Source organism: Archocentrus centrarchus, chromosome 14, assembly GCF_007364275.1.
Source record: "Archocentrus centrarchus isolate MPI-CPG fArcCen1 chromosome 14, fArcCen1, whole genome shotgun sequence".
In the NCBI taxonomy this organism is placed as follows: Eukaryota; Metazoa; Chordata; class Actinopteri; order Cichliformes; family Cichlidae; genus Archocentrus; species Archocentrus centrarchus.
The window spans coordinates 24,982,446-24,999,001 of record NC_044359.1 but is presented as its reverse complement, the minus strand read 5'-3'; the positions used below and the strand labels follow the sequence as shown (position 1 = coordinate 24,999,001).

Sequence of the window (16,556 nt, the reverse complement as noted above, 5' to 3'; positions counted from 1 at the left end):
CTCTGACTTCATTACCCTACTTTAAATTTTTTTAATTTTGTGTGTGTGTGTATTTCTCTACATGCAAACTGCCTATATGGGCCAACATTACATAAAAATACAATTACTAGCTTCTTATAATGGATTTTACTGTTTGAATATGATAGTAAAGGCCTAAAAATGTGTTATCTGTTTAAACATATAGGAAATGCAATATAAATGCAAGTAATGTGTTTTCTTTGCCTTGTTTAATCTAACTGCTGCTTAATCCAGTCACCAGATTTAAACAGTGACCAAGATAAACGTCTTCTTCACTTTCTACTGTCACATTGTTCCACCACCATCAGACTCCCCGTGGCAGGTTGAGTCAGAGAAGATGCACTGCTGTTGCCACTGTCATCACCACCACATGACTGTTCGCCCTGCAGTTCCTCCTCTAAATTTAAACCCATCCTGCCAACACCTAATTTCAAGTCTTGCTCAGCATCTTATCGAGAGTCTAACTTATTTCATCACGTGCTGAAAAAAGAATCGCTCAGAGCCACTAAAGCAGTTCTTCACCACCCACAGGCTGCTGTTGTTGAAACACAATAAACATGCAGCTGATTTAAGCACTCAATGCTGTGAATATTGTAGATATTTATGAGACAGACAAATCGTAGTAATAAAATGAAAAAAGTAAATAGATTGTGTACTCTAGCTTTACAGACGTTAGAGTCAATCAGTGTACACATCTGTAGGGAATATTCTGAAGACTGTTTTTGTAAACAAACACACACAGCTTTGTAAAGGATAAATATGACAATAATATGAATAAAAATTAATCATTTAGCATTATTCAGAGAGAAGGAAAAAAGGGTCCAGTGAGATTCTCTGTCAAGCAGTTTTTCAAATCTTTCCCAAAATCGTGCAGCATGTCATAAATATGACTCTACAATAAGTGCTCTACAATTTATAGAAGTCATCAGTGGGTTGCAGTAAAATTCACCTTTTTTCTGGATTGATGAGGACTCTTTGTACGTGGAGTAAGACGAAGAGTGTGAGTATTTATGACCTATATTCAACTTTAATGAGTGGCTCGTTTAGGCAGCTGCTGTTTAATAACTCACCTACAGCCCCTTCACCACCTGTAGATTTAATAACAGTATCAACTCAATACAACTCATTTCTCTTGCCTCGGGGTAGCACTTATGGCTGATCTATGGTTGCGCCTATAATATGAGCAGTCGGGGTGGTGGAGAGTTAAAATAAAACCGATCAACCGTGGAAAAATATTGAGCGGATAAATCCAGTCACTCCTGTGACGTCGACCATCAGCGGCTGCGTTCCGCCACGTGATTGGACACAGAACTTGGAGGAAACAGCTGATTTCGAGGCAAACTTCGCCGAAGGAAAGAAAAAAACAAAAACAAAACTCCCACATCCAGGAATTTGGAAGGGATTCGCGTGAAGGGAGCAAGAGGTCGCTGTTTATACCGATCAGTAACAGCCAAGATAGTTGTAGCTGTTATTTGTCCGGCTGGGTCGGTGCTGGTAACGTTGAATCGTTAAGCTGCTCACTACACAGATCCTGATTATGGTGAGTTTACAGTTAGGACCAAATACACTAAACAGTACACGTAACCATCAGTGGGGCAGTGCTTTGTCGTGCACTGGAGTGATGCACTGTGTTTGCAGACCCGTTTGTGAGTTTTGTCCCGTTTTCCTTGATTTGTGTCTCACTGATTTCCTTAGGTAAAGTCTAGTAACCATGGCAATGTGAGACCGTCATTGCACCGACCTTATTTATTATACAGTACTGTGTCTCGAGTTACCCCTCATTTCTTAATATTTTGCTTCCAAGGAGCCAAACTTTCTTGTAAATTTTTAAAGTGGTCTTGAGTAATAGTTCTCCAGGCTTTCTGAAGTTTTTCTTTGGACTTTGGCTGCTTTTTAACTCATTTTCAGTCCAGTTCTTGTAACTGACCATTTTCAGAGTTCTGTTGTTGTTGTTGTCAAGGGCGTAGGAATGAGTTTACTACTGGGGGGGGGGGGGCACATATCGGAAACCTGACAGATCCGTAAATATATAAAACCCCAAAAAAGCTGTTTGAGCTTTTGTTTTCTTCTTTTTCAAATGTTTCTTGGAAAAATAGTGTTGTGTACACCTATACTATTGCATGTATAATTTACATATGTATATGTTTTATAATCGTAAGACGTGGGCAAAATCACCAAACAAAATGGCATGAGTCTTATATCAAGCGTAATGACCATGTCATTCAGGGCTGTACGCTTACTTTATCAGGTGGCCGCAGTGGTACTAGCAAGCTACATATTTTAGTAGCACAAACATAATTTAATAGCACACACAAGTGCAAAGTTTGATATGTTGTATTGGTCGAAAACATTTAATACCGGTCAAAAACGCATTTATGTAGGTTGACTGTCAATAGAACTGGTTCTTTAATTAAACAACGTTCTGACATGAAAGAACCCTCACCAACAATGTAACGAACAAATTATTTTAATATAAACCTTAAGTAAAAAACAGCTATTAAAATATGCCTATTCAGTTTGAAACTCTGTTTGAATCTAATAAATAAAAATAAATATCAATAAAAATAATAATAACCAACAGAAATAAATAAAAGTGATACCTCTCACACAAGCTGTGTGCCTCACTGAAAACACAGTGTGCTGTTGCACTTTACAGCCCTGCATTTAATAATTGGCCAAACAGGTCAGCACACAAAAGGTTAAAAAAAACATTGGCCTAGGCAAAAGAGCCAAAATGTTTTTTCCGCCTCTCATTTGCAACCACAAACTGCTCGCAAATTGACTTCTTGTCCAGTAAATACTGGACGAGTGACCATCCCAGGATTAAGATGACTGAAAAAGATTTGGTTTCTATATGAAAGTAAACTGACAACAAGACGTTATAAACAAGCCATATTCCCGGCAGCATTCCCGGCAGACCGTTTTACCTCATTCAAAAGAGTTTCTGACTCCTGCCGCTGTCTCCGCCTCCCAAACACTCAGAGCCGTTCAGAGGGGGGCGGGGGGAGCGCAGGCACATGACGCTATGTTGCGCCTTCAAAATAAAAGAACGCGAGTTAAAGAGTTCAAAATCAAGTATTTTTTCTCCTCCGCGATGTAATTTTTGGGTGGGACAAATGCGCCTATGGTTGTTGTTATTAAGCCATTTAACACTGACATATGAATCACTCAAGCATTAAAAAAAAGCACCAAACTCAGGATGAACCAGTGTTGTGTCCACACATAGACGGACAACTCGGCAAAGAACCAGGTTTAAATTGTATCTTTAGGCACTTTGTTTCTAGTAATTATGAACACAGAAAAGTACCATCAGGTTTTGATCCACCATGCAACACCACCTGAAAAGCATCTGAGTGGCAACAAATTAATTTCTCAGCAGTAATTCAATTCAAAATTATTTATACAGCTCCAAATCACACTCAGTCGCCTCATGCTGCTTTATATTGTAAGGTAAAGACCCTACAATAATTACAGAGAACATGGATGGTTCAGGGTCACCTGATGCAGCCCTAACTATAAGCTTTATCAAAGAGGAAAGTTTTAAGCCTAATCTTATAAATAGAGAAGGTGTCTGTCTCCCAAATCCAAACTGGGAGCTGGTTCTGCAGAAGAGGGGCCTGAAAGCTGAAGGCTCTGCCTCTCATTCTACTCTTAACTATCCTAGGAACCACAAGTAAGCCAGCAGTCTGAGAGCAAAGTGCTCTATTGGGGGTGATATGGTACTATGAGGTCTTTGAGATAAGATGGGGCCTGATTAGAAGTTTACATACATTCATCATGGGTTTGAATGTCATGGCAATTTGGGGATTTGAATAATTTCTTCAAACTGTTTCTTTTTCCAGGGTGGAATGGTTGTACAGCACACATCTTTAACGACTTAAAAAAAAAACAAGAATTGGGTTCACAAGTTTGAATTTGTTTTGGATTTTCTTTAATCCGCACAGAGTCAAAAAATATGCCATGATATTCATGCCCATGATGAGTGGATGTAAACTTCTGACCACAACTGCAGGTGATCTTATGATATTAAGTTAAAAACCAAACAAAATAAATAACAATATCTTCTTTAGCTCTGTGAAATCTATATGTTCCAACATTTTTCTAAGTCAAACCCACTCACTTACTTGCAACCCTGTTTAGCTGCTATACCACTTTACATCATTTTTACTCTGAAAGTAGAGTCTCTGTAATTGTTGCAGATATAGTAGACTACATACAGTATATGGACAAATTGCTGGGTGACTTACACATTATACGTACAGGAGCTGCTTGGAATTAGAAACCCATGCCATGAAGCTTCTGGTGCACAGTTTTTAATGGTTATTTGAATATCCAGAAGGAAAGAAATTTCACAGACTGACTTGTTGCAATGGTGGTATCCTGTTACAGTAAGGCACTCGAGTTTATTGGGCAGTTTAAATTGACCCATTCATTCACAAATGTTTGTAGGCAGGCTGGGTGTTTGACTTTTTGTGGTTTTTGACAATGAGACTGAAATCACCATTCAAAGATTGTGAGGTGTGCCCCAACACGTTTGCCCATATTGTGCATGCATTGCTATTATTTTTTTTTTCCCTTTGTTAGGTTTTTTAATTTGTACAACTTTTAGAGTCATGAAATGCTAAAACAGTCTAGTACTTCATAATTTCAAAAAGGCTATAGCTGTAAAAATTAAAAAACAAACATTTTTTTGGTCCCACTGATTTCTTGTTTGCATCTATAGATTGCAGGTCTTTCTGTTTAAATGCATATTTGTACTTTTTCTTTCTTAATCTTGTTGTTTAAAGATGAACATGGGCACAAATGCCTATCATGGCAGTCACACCAGCAAAGAAAATATGGCACCTTCAACCAGAATAGATGCAGTGCAGGTCCAGAGGACCAAAAAGCGGACAGTACTTGGTGTCTTGTCAGAAAATGAACAACGTGGTCGATCCGTCAGCCAGGTAGGTGACAGAGGCCCCTAAAATAGCAATCATGTTAACTCTTCTGTGTAGCTTCTCAATCATCTACACTGTAAAAAAAAAAAAAAAAAAAAAACTTGTCAAATGACCAAAATATTTTGGCAGCTGGGGTGCCAGAAAAATTCAATTAGAAACAGGAAATATTCTCTACCGTGAAAAAAGAATCAAATCCTGCCAGCTGGTGCTGGTAAATATTGATCTACCAACTTTCAGACCAACAGATAAAGTCAGATGAAACCACATGTTATTCCCCATTGGTCTCCCATCCAATACTATCCAAGACCAACCCTGATGAGCTTCCAAGCTCAGCCTGTAAGCTGTCTTGACAGTTGACTAGTACTTGTGGATGTTACACGCTCCATCTATCCATTTTCTTCCACTTATCCATGGCCAGGTGCGGGTGGTTCTTGTGACACCATAATGACACAACATTTCTGTTATTTAATGAATAAATCCATGTGAAATTACAGACATTTTTTGTGTCATTATATTAATTCACAGTCTGTTTTTGAGATTTTATTGATATTTCAAATATTTCAAGATAATAGGGAAATTCTGTAAAATTTATAGAATAAATTCTATTAAATCACAGAGGTTTTTTTTTTTTTTTTCCTATCCAGGAATGCAAGTAAATACCTGCAACTTGGTGGAAAAAATAATAATGTGCTTTACTATTTTTTCAGTTTTTTTTTTTTTTTTTGTAAAATAGTACATTTGAAAATTCATGAATAACAATAATTCAACAATTGAATCAACAATAATTATATTTTAGAATTAAAAATAACATCTTGATTAAAGAGCTTGTGCATACTGATTTTGGTAATTGCCAGTACTGTTATTTAGGGCAGCTGTGGCATAAACCTAACAATGGGTAATGGTCTAATAAATTTAATTGCTGTTCAAAATAATGCTTTGCTCATTACAAAACAAAGGAGAGCAATTAAGGAGAAAGGACACTCTTTCAAGGATTCCATTATCCATGTTTTGGACCAAGAAGACAGATGTTTGAGGAAGGAGTGAAGGAAGCCATTGTCCACTGTGAACGACCATCGTTGAAAAGGGGCGGTGGCTAACGACTCCAGGTACCAGCCAGCCACCTACAATGCAGTCTTAAGTACCCGTCTCAGGATATGGGACTGCCCTCCCCATTGCCTCAGGTCATCGCAATAGCTCACATGATATTGAGGTGTTTTCAGAGGTCTTCACACACTCAGTCTCGGTTAGTCTCAGCTCAACGACTCTCAGGGCCAGCGCCCAGGAGACCACACCCAGTACCTTGATAATACCTCAAAATCCCCACCCAGTTTTTTTTTTCAAACAGAAGAAGACTTTTGGAGGAGAGGAGAAACGTCTTCACAAGCTAAAGAAGCCCAGCTGCCTTCTTTTTTAAGCACTAAAGACAATCATGTTGGCTTACGTTTCTTTTCAGGGCAGCCAGTTTTCCAAACACAGTTCAGTCTCAGACGGCTCTCAGGTCAACTGTTTCAGCTTCCCTTCCAGTTCCAGCTATGACGTCTACGTCGAAGAGGCCTGTGAAGTTGTTCTTACAGCTTCTGGTGAAGAAATTGTTGGAGACAGTTATTACCAAGACGCTGAGACCGATGCCCTGCAGACTGAAGATATAAGACGCCTGCTGGAGCTTAGTTCAAGTGAGTACGACCTATATCAAAGAATCTACTGAGCAAAACTTTTATCTCTTGACTTCATGCTTTCTTAACTGCTGTTTACTTGTGTAGGTTCATGCCAGGATGCTTCTCAGCAGTCTGAATCTGAAGAGGTGTTTTCTGTGGACTATGCAGAAGATATTCATCAGCACTTGAGGGAGAATGAGGTATGATTTTTTTGTTTGACATCAGTCATTTCTTTCATATCAGTATTCAACTATGAGGTGTTGTTCTTCAGTTTGCTGCAAGCTATTTTGGCTTCTAATTGCAGATGAAGTTCAGGCCAAGGCCAGACTATTTACAGAGACACCCAGAGGTCACAAATGGCATGCGGGTCATTCTGGTGGACTGGCTAGTTGAGGTGGTGCAAGAATTCCGGCTTCACACTGAAACTCTGCATCTTGCTGTCAACTACTTGGACCGCTTCCTCTCCTGCACTGCATATGTGACACGGAGCAAGCTGCAGCTGGTTGGCACAGCTGCATTACTGATTGCTGCGTAAGACACTTTGTTTCTAATGATCTAACACACTTTTTTTTTGGCCTGTGTTAATAGTGAACCTCATATATAACATTCTGCCATCTGATCTGCTACTTTCTAGAAAATACGAGGAGACCTCACCTCCGGAGCTCAACCAGTTTGTATACATCACAGACAACACCTACACTAAGAAGCAGTTAGTTCGGATGGAGCATGCATTTCTAACTTTGCTGGGCTTCAACTTGGCAGCACCCACCACAAACCAGTTCCTTCACCTTTTCATGGCCATCCACTCTGTCTGTGCAAACACAAAGAACCTTGCCCTGGTGAGTAAATTCAACCACTCAAGCAGCAGTCTGACCTACTTACATAGGGGATATAGATTTCTATTTCCATTTACTGTATTTTTTTTTTATATATTCTTCTAGTATATAGCTGAGTTAAGCCTGCTGGAAATTGATCCATTTCTACAGTACACCCCATCTATCGTTGCTGCTGGAGCCTACTGCCTAGCCACCTACACTATAAACAACTCTTTATGGGTAAGTTTGATATTTTATTTGCTGAAGATATTTTTTAATTGAAATTTAATGGAAATTATTAACAAATTAGAAAAATGTGATTTTTAACCTCAGCGTTTTTATACTTTAGCCAGATTCCCTAAACGCTTTTACTGGATATACGATGGCTGAAATTTGGCCCTGCTTGGCTGATCTCCACAAACTACTCATCAGTGCAGAGAACCGCCCACAACAGGCCGTCAGGGAAAAGTACAAAAGTGCAAAGTAAGGCTTGGTGTATGTTTTTTAAATATATACATGCAAGCCATTTTACAGCCTTTTATGTCCTGTTTTACACTGTACTGCATGTGTCTAAATGGACATCTTCTCTTTTCATTTACAGGTACTGTGGTGTTTCATGGATCAACCCCCCTGCTGGTTTGCCTTGCCCATGACTAACTGCTCCACCCAACTGATTCGGATGAAGGTGAAGTTCACTGTCAAGAATATTCATGCCAAGCCTATCTGGACACTTTCATATATTTAGTGTTTTTTTCCCCCCTCATATCCTAGTTTATGGAAATCTAAAACCATCAGAAGAGCCTGTACAGATGTTCCAGATATCTATAATACAGTGCTTTAAGTAATAAGTTGTGTCTGATATGTTTTTTTTTAAATTATTGTCTAGTGAGATGCCTCCTGCTTTGTAAAATCCTGTTTCCATAGTATAGAAATGCTGTTCATCTCAAATGATTAACTGAATGCAAACTGTTTCCTACATGACCATTGTCTGTCATGTAGAGTGATTTGTAATTTTATACTATTTTATTGTTTTGTACAGTACTTTGTACAGACTTTTTTTTCTTCTGTGTTTAAATCTAATTTGTAAATAAATTTTACTTACTTACAGTGTATGTACAATGCAGGCTGTAACACAAACCACACCTTAAACTTAGATTTACATTAACACAGAAAAAGACTGGCATTAAAAGAAACCTAAACAAATAGTGAATGTAAATATAAAAATGAACTAAAAACCAAACCCCTTAATCACCTTTTTTTTTTTTAAGTACAGGGAGACACTGAAAGAGGTAATCAGTTGTAGCATACATTTCAGAATTATGTATTTAATTCGTGAGCCACAACATCCTTAATCTTTTTCTGATTCAAAAAATGTGTTCAGTCTTTTAATGAACATTTTTGTGTGTTTCTTTTTTTTTTTTTTAATTGAACGTGTGTTTCATCAAGAGCCTTCTGCATTTAAATTGGCATTATTAACACATCTCCGGTGTAACCTGGAATAATGTCGCCTGTTGAATTTATTTTGAAAGGACTGGGTGGGTGTTGTCTCAAAAAGTGATCATCTACCAAAAAGTGATTTCCAATGTTTATATGTTTTTGATGTGTAATTCTTTGCTCATACTTGTAAGTTGAATGCAGTGAACAAGATTAATGAAGGGCTCTTTTTTTAATAAAATAAAGCAATGACCTGTTTTGCAAGCATCTATGAATCTGTGTTATTGTATCAACATGATATAATCTTATCTTATCTTATAGTCTTTTTTGGAAACTTTAAATATATTTATAGGATTATGATGTTATATTTGTTGCCTTGATGGCCAGATCTGTCTTTAAAAAAATACATTTTTTTAATGTCAATAACAGTTTTTAACCCTGATAAATAAAAGCCACTGATTGCAGCTTGCACCTTGTGGCAGGAATGTTGTTTCTGACTTTATATCAGTCATGAGAAATACGTTTCACAGATTATAGGGCAAAAAGTCACTTAAAACTGTAAATACAGGCTCTTTTTTTTTTTTTTTTTTTTTTTTTTTTTTGACGAATACCGGAAATCACTTTTTGGCAGACGATCGCTTTTTGGTACAACACCGGAAGCCGTTTTTTCCTCGCGCTTATTGCGGTGGTTTTGATGTGCACGCGGCTGGTGAAGCAGGAGATTAAATTGAGCACTTATATCAGAAGGACCCTCCAAATCCATGAAAGGCCAGAAGAGCACCTGAAGACTCCAATAAGGACTCTTTTAAATTATTTATTTATTGATACTTTTTTTTCTTTCCTGGGGGGAATTAAACCTCGGCTGCTAAGGTGAGTTAAAACTCTTAGTTTCCCGGTAGGCACGTAGTGATTTGTGACAAGGCAGCAAGCGCCTGTTGTGATACGTTCACAGAATAAACTCCTGTTTTGTTTTGGTTTTATTTTTTTATTTTTTTAATGCAAGTAAGTGAAACGCAGTTCTTGTTTTTCAGGTAAAACCTGTCGGTTAACCTTTGGGCAACAACAATTACATTACATACATTTTTCTCCCGTTAAATCACACTGCTGTCAGAGCACTTAAGTTGCGAACTGAGCTACCTTTTCTAGAAATGCCACCAGCTGCTTTTTCTTTCTAAAGCCGGTACTACAGTATTTACCAAAACCTTAAAAAGCTGTAAGCAACCAGTTATTAATGTTAGTCAGTATATTTTTGGCCTTATTGTAAAATTAGTGAGTTTTTTTTTTTTTAAACAAGACAATTAACAAGCTTTCATTATATCCTCTCTAGTTTCTTTTTGTCCCTTTTTCTCAGTAGTAGGCAATGGCTGAACCTGCTGAATTGCTGCTCATCAAGGACCAGTATGAGCTGGCGTTTCATTCTTTGAAACGTGGACTGGCTGCAGAAGAAGCCCAGAAAAAAGCTGAGGCCCTCCAGTATTATAGAAAGGGTCTGCTGCACCTCACTCAGGGACTGGAGGTTCCCACTGGAAGAGCATGGCAGCAGGGCGCAAACTGGGACAGAGCCCGGCAGCTTCAGCAGAGGATGAGGGATACTTTGAAGACTGTTGAGGGCCACCTTTCTGACCTGGAAACATCTCAGCTTGTAACAGCAAACCAGAGAAGCCAGCTGTTCAAGGATCTTTCTGCTCCCCATCTTTATCCAAACTTGGCCCCTAATGGTCGGCCTTCCCAAAGCTCTCTCCGCCATCTCTACCCCACCATACCTGCTACCACCCACAACACTATCCCAACCCCCAGCACAGTGGTCAGTCCTGCTTCCGCTCCTCCTCTGGACACACACTCCCTCCCTACACTGGCTCCAGAAACTATAGGCATGGCTAATCCAGCAGACCAGCCTCCAGCATACACACCACAGCCCACAGATGGGCACCGTATTCTGGCTTATGGACCTGTTGAAGGTCGCCTTTGGCCAGGAAGGCAGACTGGAGCAGTAGCTGGAGAAAATGTAACCGAGCTGTTTTGCATCCCTTCTGGAGTGCAGCTGTTTTTCGTGGCACCAAACGGGCAAGTCAGCTCACTCTCTTCTCCAGGCTACCTTCGCATCATTGAATCGGGCAGTCAGCAGAATGCTTCCACTGCTGGAAAACCCACAGTGTTTTTACATGTAAGTAAATGCAATATTAAGTATATGTACACCTGTGAGAGTGTGTATTTTAGAAAAGCATTTTCCTTGGACTTGTGTCAAGTAGGTGTGACCCGTTTCATAACTCTGAGTCACCATTCAAAAAGAAAAGTTCCTCTTACGAATGATGACGTTGTGTTTGTGACACATCCCTTGTCCACCCATGTTAAAAATAGAAATTTCTTCCAATAATGCATACACGTTTGAAATACATTTTCACATATAAGTCTTAAGACAGTGTATGACTCATGTATCATATTGTGGTTTATGCTAAATGCAAGTGGCCACTATACATTTTTCTTATAATTAAGTCATAAAATTTTTGAAACACGCAGTATTTGTGTAAAACCTTTTGTCTTCTTTTAAATGGGTATTTCAAGTATGTGTGTGTGTGTGTGTGTGTGTGTGTGTGTGTGTGTGTGTGTGTGTGTGTGTGTGTGTGTGTGTGTATACACTTATATAGAGAGCTCTGACGCATTTATTGTCTGGAAAAATGACTTGAACATTTTAATGATTATTAAAACAGTTACAGATTAATTAAACTTGTCGTTTGTTATTGAACAAGCTCCTGTCCAACAGTATGACTTTATCCACTTTATCCTGTTTATTTAGAGCTTTCTGGCAACCTTCTGTGTGATGGCTTTTGTACTGAGTTTATATAAAATACCAATCTATTCTGGCACTTCTACAAAGCCCGTATTATGCTGCACTGTAAACTGCACTGCAACCCATGACTCTTGTTCCCCACCCGACCAGGCTGGTGGGCTGCTCTCCTGTATTCTGTCCCTGCTTTGTTTTGGGCAAGACAATGAGCCCATTAACAGATGACTCTGCGCTTCTGTTGTGTTGCTGGTCAGTGTCCTGCACCCTCACAGGGGTCACTCTATCAGCCGGCATACCGGTGGTACGATGGAGCAAGTCTGTATTTGTATTTTTGTCTGATAAGCGACATATAAATTATCAATCTTGTGATCTGTCTTTAAACAGAATTGAGGACATTGTCAGTACTGGGAAATGACAGTGCGAACCCTCAGGAACCACTTGAAATGTTTTACAGATAAGCTCTTTGAAGAAATAAATTGGATATGGCATGAACTGCCCCTCAGAGAAACAAAGACTCAGTGAATGTCTCACTCACTGTCTAATATTAAAGATTTCAGGTTTCTGTTAAAAAACAATAGATGTGAAATGTGGATGTGGATCTGACTTCGAGGGCTCTATCATTCCTCCCATCTACATATTTGAATGCCATTTTGTTTTCCAGGTGTGTGACTGGCTGTACCCACTGACAGGAGACACCCCGGTGCTGCTGGCTAACTCCGGGATCTTCATGTTCCCTGACTCGTTGGCAGAGATGCCGGGGTCCTATGCGGGTATAGTGTTGTCTTCTGAACTGTCTCCTGCTGACCGAGAGACTTTTCAGGACCTTCTGTCGCAGCTTGCTGATTTCAGGATCCAGGTCAGCCTTTATTTTGATTTGGAAACAAATGTAAGGATGTGTATGCGTTTGAGCAGAGAGAACACTTTGGTGCAGTAACGAAAAAGAAAAGTGTAGGCAATAACTGCTGATGGTAGTGCAGGAAAGATCAAGCTGTCTGGGGGCTTTTTTTCTTTTTGGGCCTAAAAATGATCTTGTTACTCTTAGCGCATTCTTGGTTTGTATCAGGTGTAATGACTCTTAATTATTTATCAGTCAAATGGTTTTCTCACCTTAACACAAGCCTTGATTCAATTTCTTGAAATGTTGCAAAACAAACTCATTTGCCTGATTTCTAACCTGATGAAGGTGTCTGAATAAAAACATTCATGGAGATGGTTAAGCTGTTACACTAGACATACTAGATACATGTCACATTTCTCTTTGACACCTGACATGAGGAAGTGGTTATGTGGATAAAAAATAGTCAGAGCAAACTCTAACCTGTTTAGGCATACACACATTTTAAAAGCATGCCTCTGTCTGTCCTAACATAATGACAGCATTTTGACTGAACAGGGTCCAGAGAGTACAGAGTCAGAGGTCATCAACTTGAGTACAAAAGTCCCCCTTAATTCCACAAAAGAGCAAATAGGACTGAATGCATCAGCAGGAGAGCAGGAAAAACCACCACTTCCTGGATGGAGTGAGAAGATGGGCCAAGGAATTTTGACAGGTGAGTTTGTAAGTGAGATGAGGGAGAAAAAAGAAGCAATTTATCCTACAGTGTTGATGGGCCTCTGGATAAAAATGACCACTAGTGGGTGCTGTTTAGCTTTGTAACAGGATTTAGTGCTGCAAAGAAAATGTTGAAACAGCTGTTCTTATATATGTAATGTATATAACAGTTAATAACCTTACTGATGTAATTCACCACCCCAAATACATCTCTGTAGGAGCTCTTCGGTTTAGTGAGTCACTTGTAAAAGGAGCAGAAGCAACTGGTAGGGCCATTCAGAAAGGAGCAGCCAAGATCCGAGACAACCTCACACCTGAAGAAACTCCTTCAGAGGTCAGCCCCAATGTCACCAGACGTCTGGAGATGGCTAAAAAGGCCACTGGAGGTGCTGTTCGAGTCAGCCAGTTCTTAGGTGAGCAGTATGGGAAATAATCTAAAGGATCAAGTCATGGAATCTGAACTCTTCCTCAAAAATGATGATTACTACCTGTCTGTATTTTTAGTGAATGGCTTAGGCACAGTGGCAGAAAAAATGGCAGAAAAGGTGGCACCCCATGTGAAGAAACATGGGGCAAAACTGGTCCCAGAGAGTTTGAAGAAGAAAGAAGATGGCCAGGCTTCCAAAATGGATGGAGCCAAGTTTGTAGCGGTCAGCACTGTACAAGGTATGTGCAAGATTTCAGAACATTCAGGACAAGGTTACAGTGCCAAAAAACATCTTGATGATCTCCAAGACTTTTGGGAAAATATTCTGTGGACTGATAAAACAAAAGTTTAACGTTTTTGGAAGGTTTGAGTCCCCTTACATCTGGCATAAAACTAACACAAACCAACAGTCAAACATGGTGGTGTAGTGTGCTGGTCTGGGGCTGCTTCAGGACCTGGACAACTTGGCATAATTGATGGCACCATGAACTCTGCTCCCTACCAGAAAATCCTGAAGGAGAATGTCTGGCCATCAGTTTGTCCCCTGAAGCTCAAGCTCACTTGGGTTATGCAGCAGGACAGTGATCTGAAACACACCAGCAAGTCCACCCCTGATTGGCTCAAAAAAGAAAGAAAGAAAATAAATTAATTAAAGTTTTGGAGAGTCTGGACTTAAACCACATTAAGATGCTTTGGAGTGACCTTAAACAGGCCGTTCGTGCTTGAAAACCTTCCAGTGTGGCTGAATTTAAACAGTTCTGCAAAGAAGAGTGGCCCAAAATTCCTCCACAGCAATGTGGTTGCCAGTGATGTAGTTGCCAAGGCAACAAGATCTGCCACGGCGAGCCAGTTAATGGGTTTAGGGAGTAATGACTTATCTTTGCCTAATATTACAATTTGCTTGACAATCTGCTGTTAATATGACGAATATGCACTGTATTTTATCAGGTCGAACCTTGCACATCATCTAATACAATTCTCGTGTCATCACCAGCACTAACTATGTCACATAAAATGTCAAAATCATTTTTTGACATTTTTAAATCTATATGATGTTGTGATGCAAGTCATATTAGAGAGCTCAACATTAAAAAGCAGTTTTCCAAACTAGGTTTGGCTACCATTTGGTCCAGTCTGGAGACTGGAGCGAAGCTTGTTGGTAAAAGTGTGGCATCAGAGACGGTCTCAACTGTGACTTACAAGTAAGTTCACATATTTCCCATTTCTGCTTTTAGATTTAATTGATTCATGTTTTAGGATCATGAATGGATGATTGCATATCTTGTTTCCACCTTGTTTCTGAACCTGTTTGGCCACTTTAAACATTAGTGCCACGCTGGATCAGAAACCCACCTGATACTTGCTTACTTTGTTTCTTTCTTCTTGGTATGCTGGTGCTCTTACCTGCTTTCACACCTATTTCTTTTCAGGTTTAGGGGCTTAGAGAATCTTTTAAACTTGTCCAGAAACATATGACTGCACGTCGGACTAAAGGAAAAGGCTTGTCAATTAACAGCTGTACCTGCTCAACCCTTTCATGTACACTATTTGACTAACCCAGTCCACAACAGTAAACAGTCAGCAAGACAAACACGACACAGCAAGCAGAACTGACTTCATCACACTCACTTTTGTTAGTCATTTATGTCAGACACATACAATGTGTTTTGGGTTCTGAGTCTTGGTAATTTAAAACCTTTCCTACACAGGATTTGTAACAGCTTGGTTTTTCATGTGCTACAGCCCCCATAAATGCAGCCTTATTTTTATGCTTCATGTCTAATTTTCCTCTGTGTGTTATGCAGAGCACAGTGATTGCTTTGAAAACATGGGTGACCTACACTTAATGCAGTGCCTTAACTCCTCCTGTGTAGACAAATAAATTCCTGAAATTGCTGCAGCTGAGCTAATGTTCTGCTTGAGCTATGGCTTCTGTGTAGACACAATGTAAACATCTGGCGTCCCTCCGGGTGTCCATGTTACTGCTAAATATCAGCTTGTGCTGGGCGGTGATGCTTATGCTCTTCATACTATTTATCTGTAGACCTTTCTCATAGCTTGTTGTTAATAAACTGCTATAATGATACAACTGTGTTTTTCCTCAATCTTTCATGTTTTTATGTGAATGACAACAGTAAAAATACTCAATCCAGATTTCACATGCTCATATAATTTTCCTGCACCGCGCCACTCTTCCCTTACTTCACCACATTAATCGTGGTAAAGGTATGGCAACGATGCCGGCGGAGCCACAGACACTGCCCTCCAGTCAGTGGCCAACATTGGCGTGACTGCAAACAACATTGATAATCTGGGTATCAAAGTCTTTTGCAAGGCTGCCGGCAAGACGACAGCTAAGGAATTCATCAAAGACCAGGATGGACAACCAGACGAAACTCAAGAGAAAGAGGTGCAGAAGGAAGACAAAAAGGAAGAGAAAAAAAGATAGCTTTCCAATACATGTTAATTTCTGTTTGTTTTTCTTTGATAAGCACCTTATACAAAGTGGGTCTTTCACGTCTTAAGTATATTTTGTCATATAAATGTAAAAATACTGGAATTAACCTGACACAAAATGCAGTTTATTATATCTGTGTTTAGATTTTATTTTTGTTACAATTGTATAAGCTATCACTTTATGATTCATGTGATCCTAATTTTTTTTTGTATGTTTTCTATATTTAGCCCATAATTAATAGTTGTGTACAGCTATTAATTATGGGCTAAATATAGAAATACACTACCCTGGTGAGATCTGTATTCAGATTATTTTATTGTAATAAAATGTCACATCATATTGATCCATCCGTTTTCTTCCCCTTATCCAATTCAGGGTTGTGGTGGTGGGTGTACCGGAGTCCATCTCAGCTGCCATAGGGCAAGAGGTGGGGTACCGCCGGGAATAAATATATATATATATATATATATAT

At 39.3% G+C, this 16,556-nt stretch overlaps 2 protein-coding genes across 5 annotated transcripts; both read left to right on the top strand.

Moving 5' to 3' along the window:
* Positions 1 to 1,307: 1,307 nt before the first annotated feature.
* ccna1 (cyclin A1) lies at positions 1,308 to 9,083 on the top strand. 2 transcript variants are annotated; one of them, XM_030746769.1, is made up of 10 exons: positions 1,308 to 1,558; positions 4,806 to 4,964; positions 6,412 to 6,631; positions 6,719 to 6,813; positions 6,918 to 7,144; positions 7,248 to 7,452; positions 7,555 to 7,668; positions 7,778 to 7,911; positions 8,030 to 8,113; positions 8,200 to 9,083. In XM_030746769.1, the coding sequence occupies exons 1-9, from the start codon at positions 1,556 to 1,558 to the stop codon at positions 8,079 to 8,081; spliced, it is 1,209 nt and encodes a 402-aa protein (XP_030602629.1). In that variant the 5' UTR covers positions 1,308 to 1,555; the 3' UTR covers positions 8,082 to 8,113; positions 8,200 to 9,083. The 2 variants fall into 2 exon arrangements, with proteins under 2 accessions (XP_030602629.1, XP_030602628.1); XM_030746768.1 differs by having other exon boundaries at positions 8,030 to 9,083.
* A 470-nt stretch (positions 9,084 to 9,553) lies between these two features.
* sparta (spartin a) lies at positions 9,554 to 16,301 on the top strand. 3 transcript variants are annotated; one of them, XM_030746577.1, is made up of 8 exons: positions 9,554 to 9,732; positions 10,190 to 11,026; positions 12,309 to 12,503; positions 13,041 to 13,197; positions 13,418 to 13,612; positions 13,704 to 13,865; positions 14,738 to 14,828; positions 15,853 to 16,301. In XM_030746577.1, the coding sequence occupies exons 2-8, from the start codon at positions 10,223 to 10,225 to the stop codon at positions 16,073 to 16,075; spliced, it is 1,827 nt and encodes a 608-aa protein (XP_030602437.1). In that variant the 5' UTR covers positions 9,554 to 9,732; positions 10,190 to 10,222; the 3' UTR covers positions 16,076 to 16,301. The 3 variants fall into 3 exon arrangements, with proteins under 3 accessions (XP_030602437.1, XP_030602438.1, XP_030602439.1); XM_030746578.1 differs by having other exon boundaries at positions 10,217 to 11,026; positions 15,853 to 16,300; XM_030746579.1 differs by lacking the exon at positions 15,853 to 16,301 and adding an exon at positions 15,057 to 15,712.
* Positions 16,302 to 16,556: the final 255 nt, after the last annotated feature.

Bases quoted from the DNA above. Each gene is read 5' to 3' on its own strand.
- ccna1 (XM_030746769.1), top strand. The intron at 4,965-6,411 runs GTAGGTGACAGA...GTTTCTTTTCAG, and splicing joins GTGGTCGATCCGTCAGCCAG to GGCAGCCAGTTTTCCAAACA. The intron at 6,632-6,718 runs GTGAGTACGACC...TTACTTGTGTAG, and splicing joins CCTGCTGGAGCTTAGTTCAA to GTTCATGCCAGGATGCTTCT.
- sparta (XM_030746577.1), top strand. From the start codon at position 10,223: ATGGCTGAACCTGCTGAATTGCTGCTCATCAAGGACCAGTATGAGCTG. The intron at 12,504-13,040 runs GTCAGCCTTTAT...TTGACTGAACAG, and splicing joins TTGCTGATTTCAGGATCCAG to GGTCCAGAGAGTACAGAGTC. The intron at 14,829-15,852 runs GTAAGTTCACAT...ATCGTGGTAAAG, and splicing joins GTCTCAACTGTGACTTACAA to GTATGGCAACGATGCCGGCG.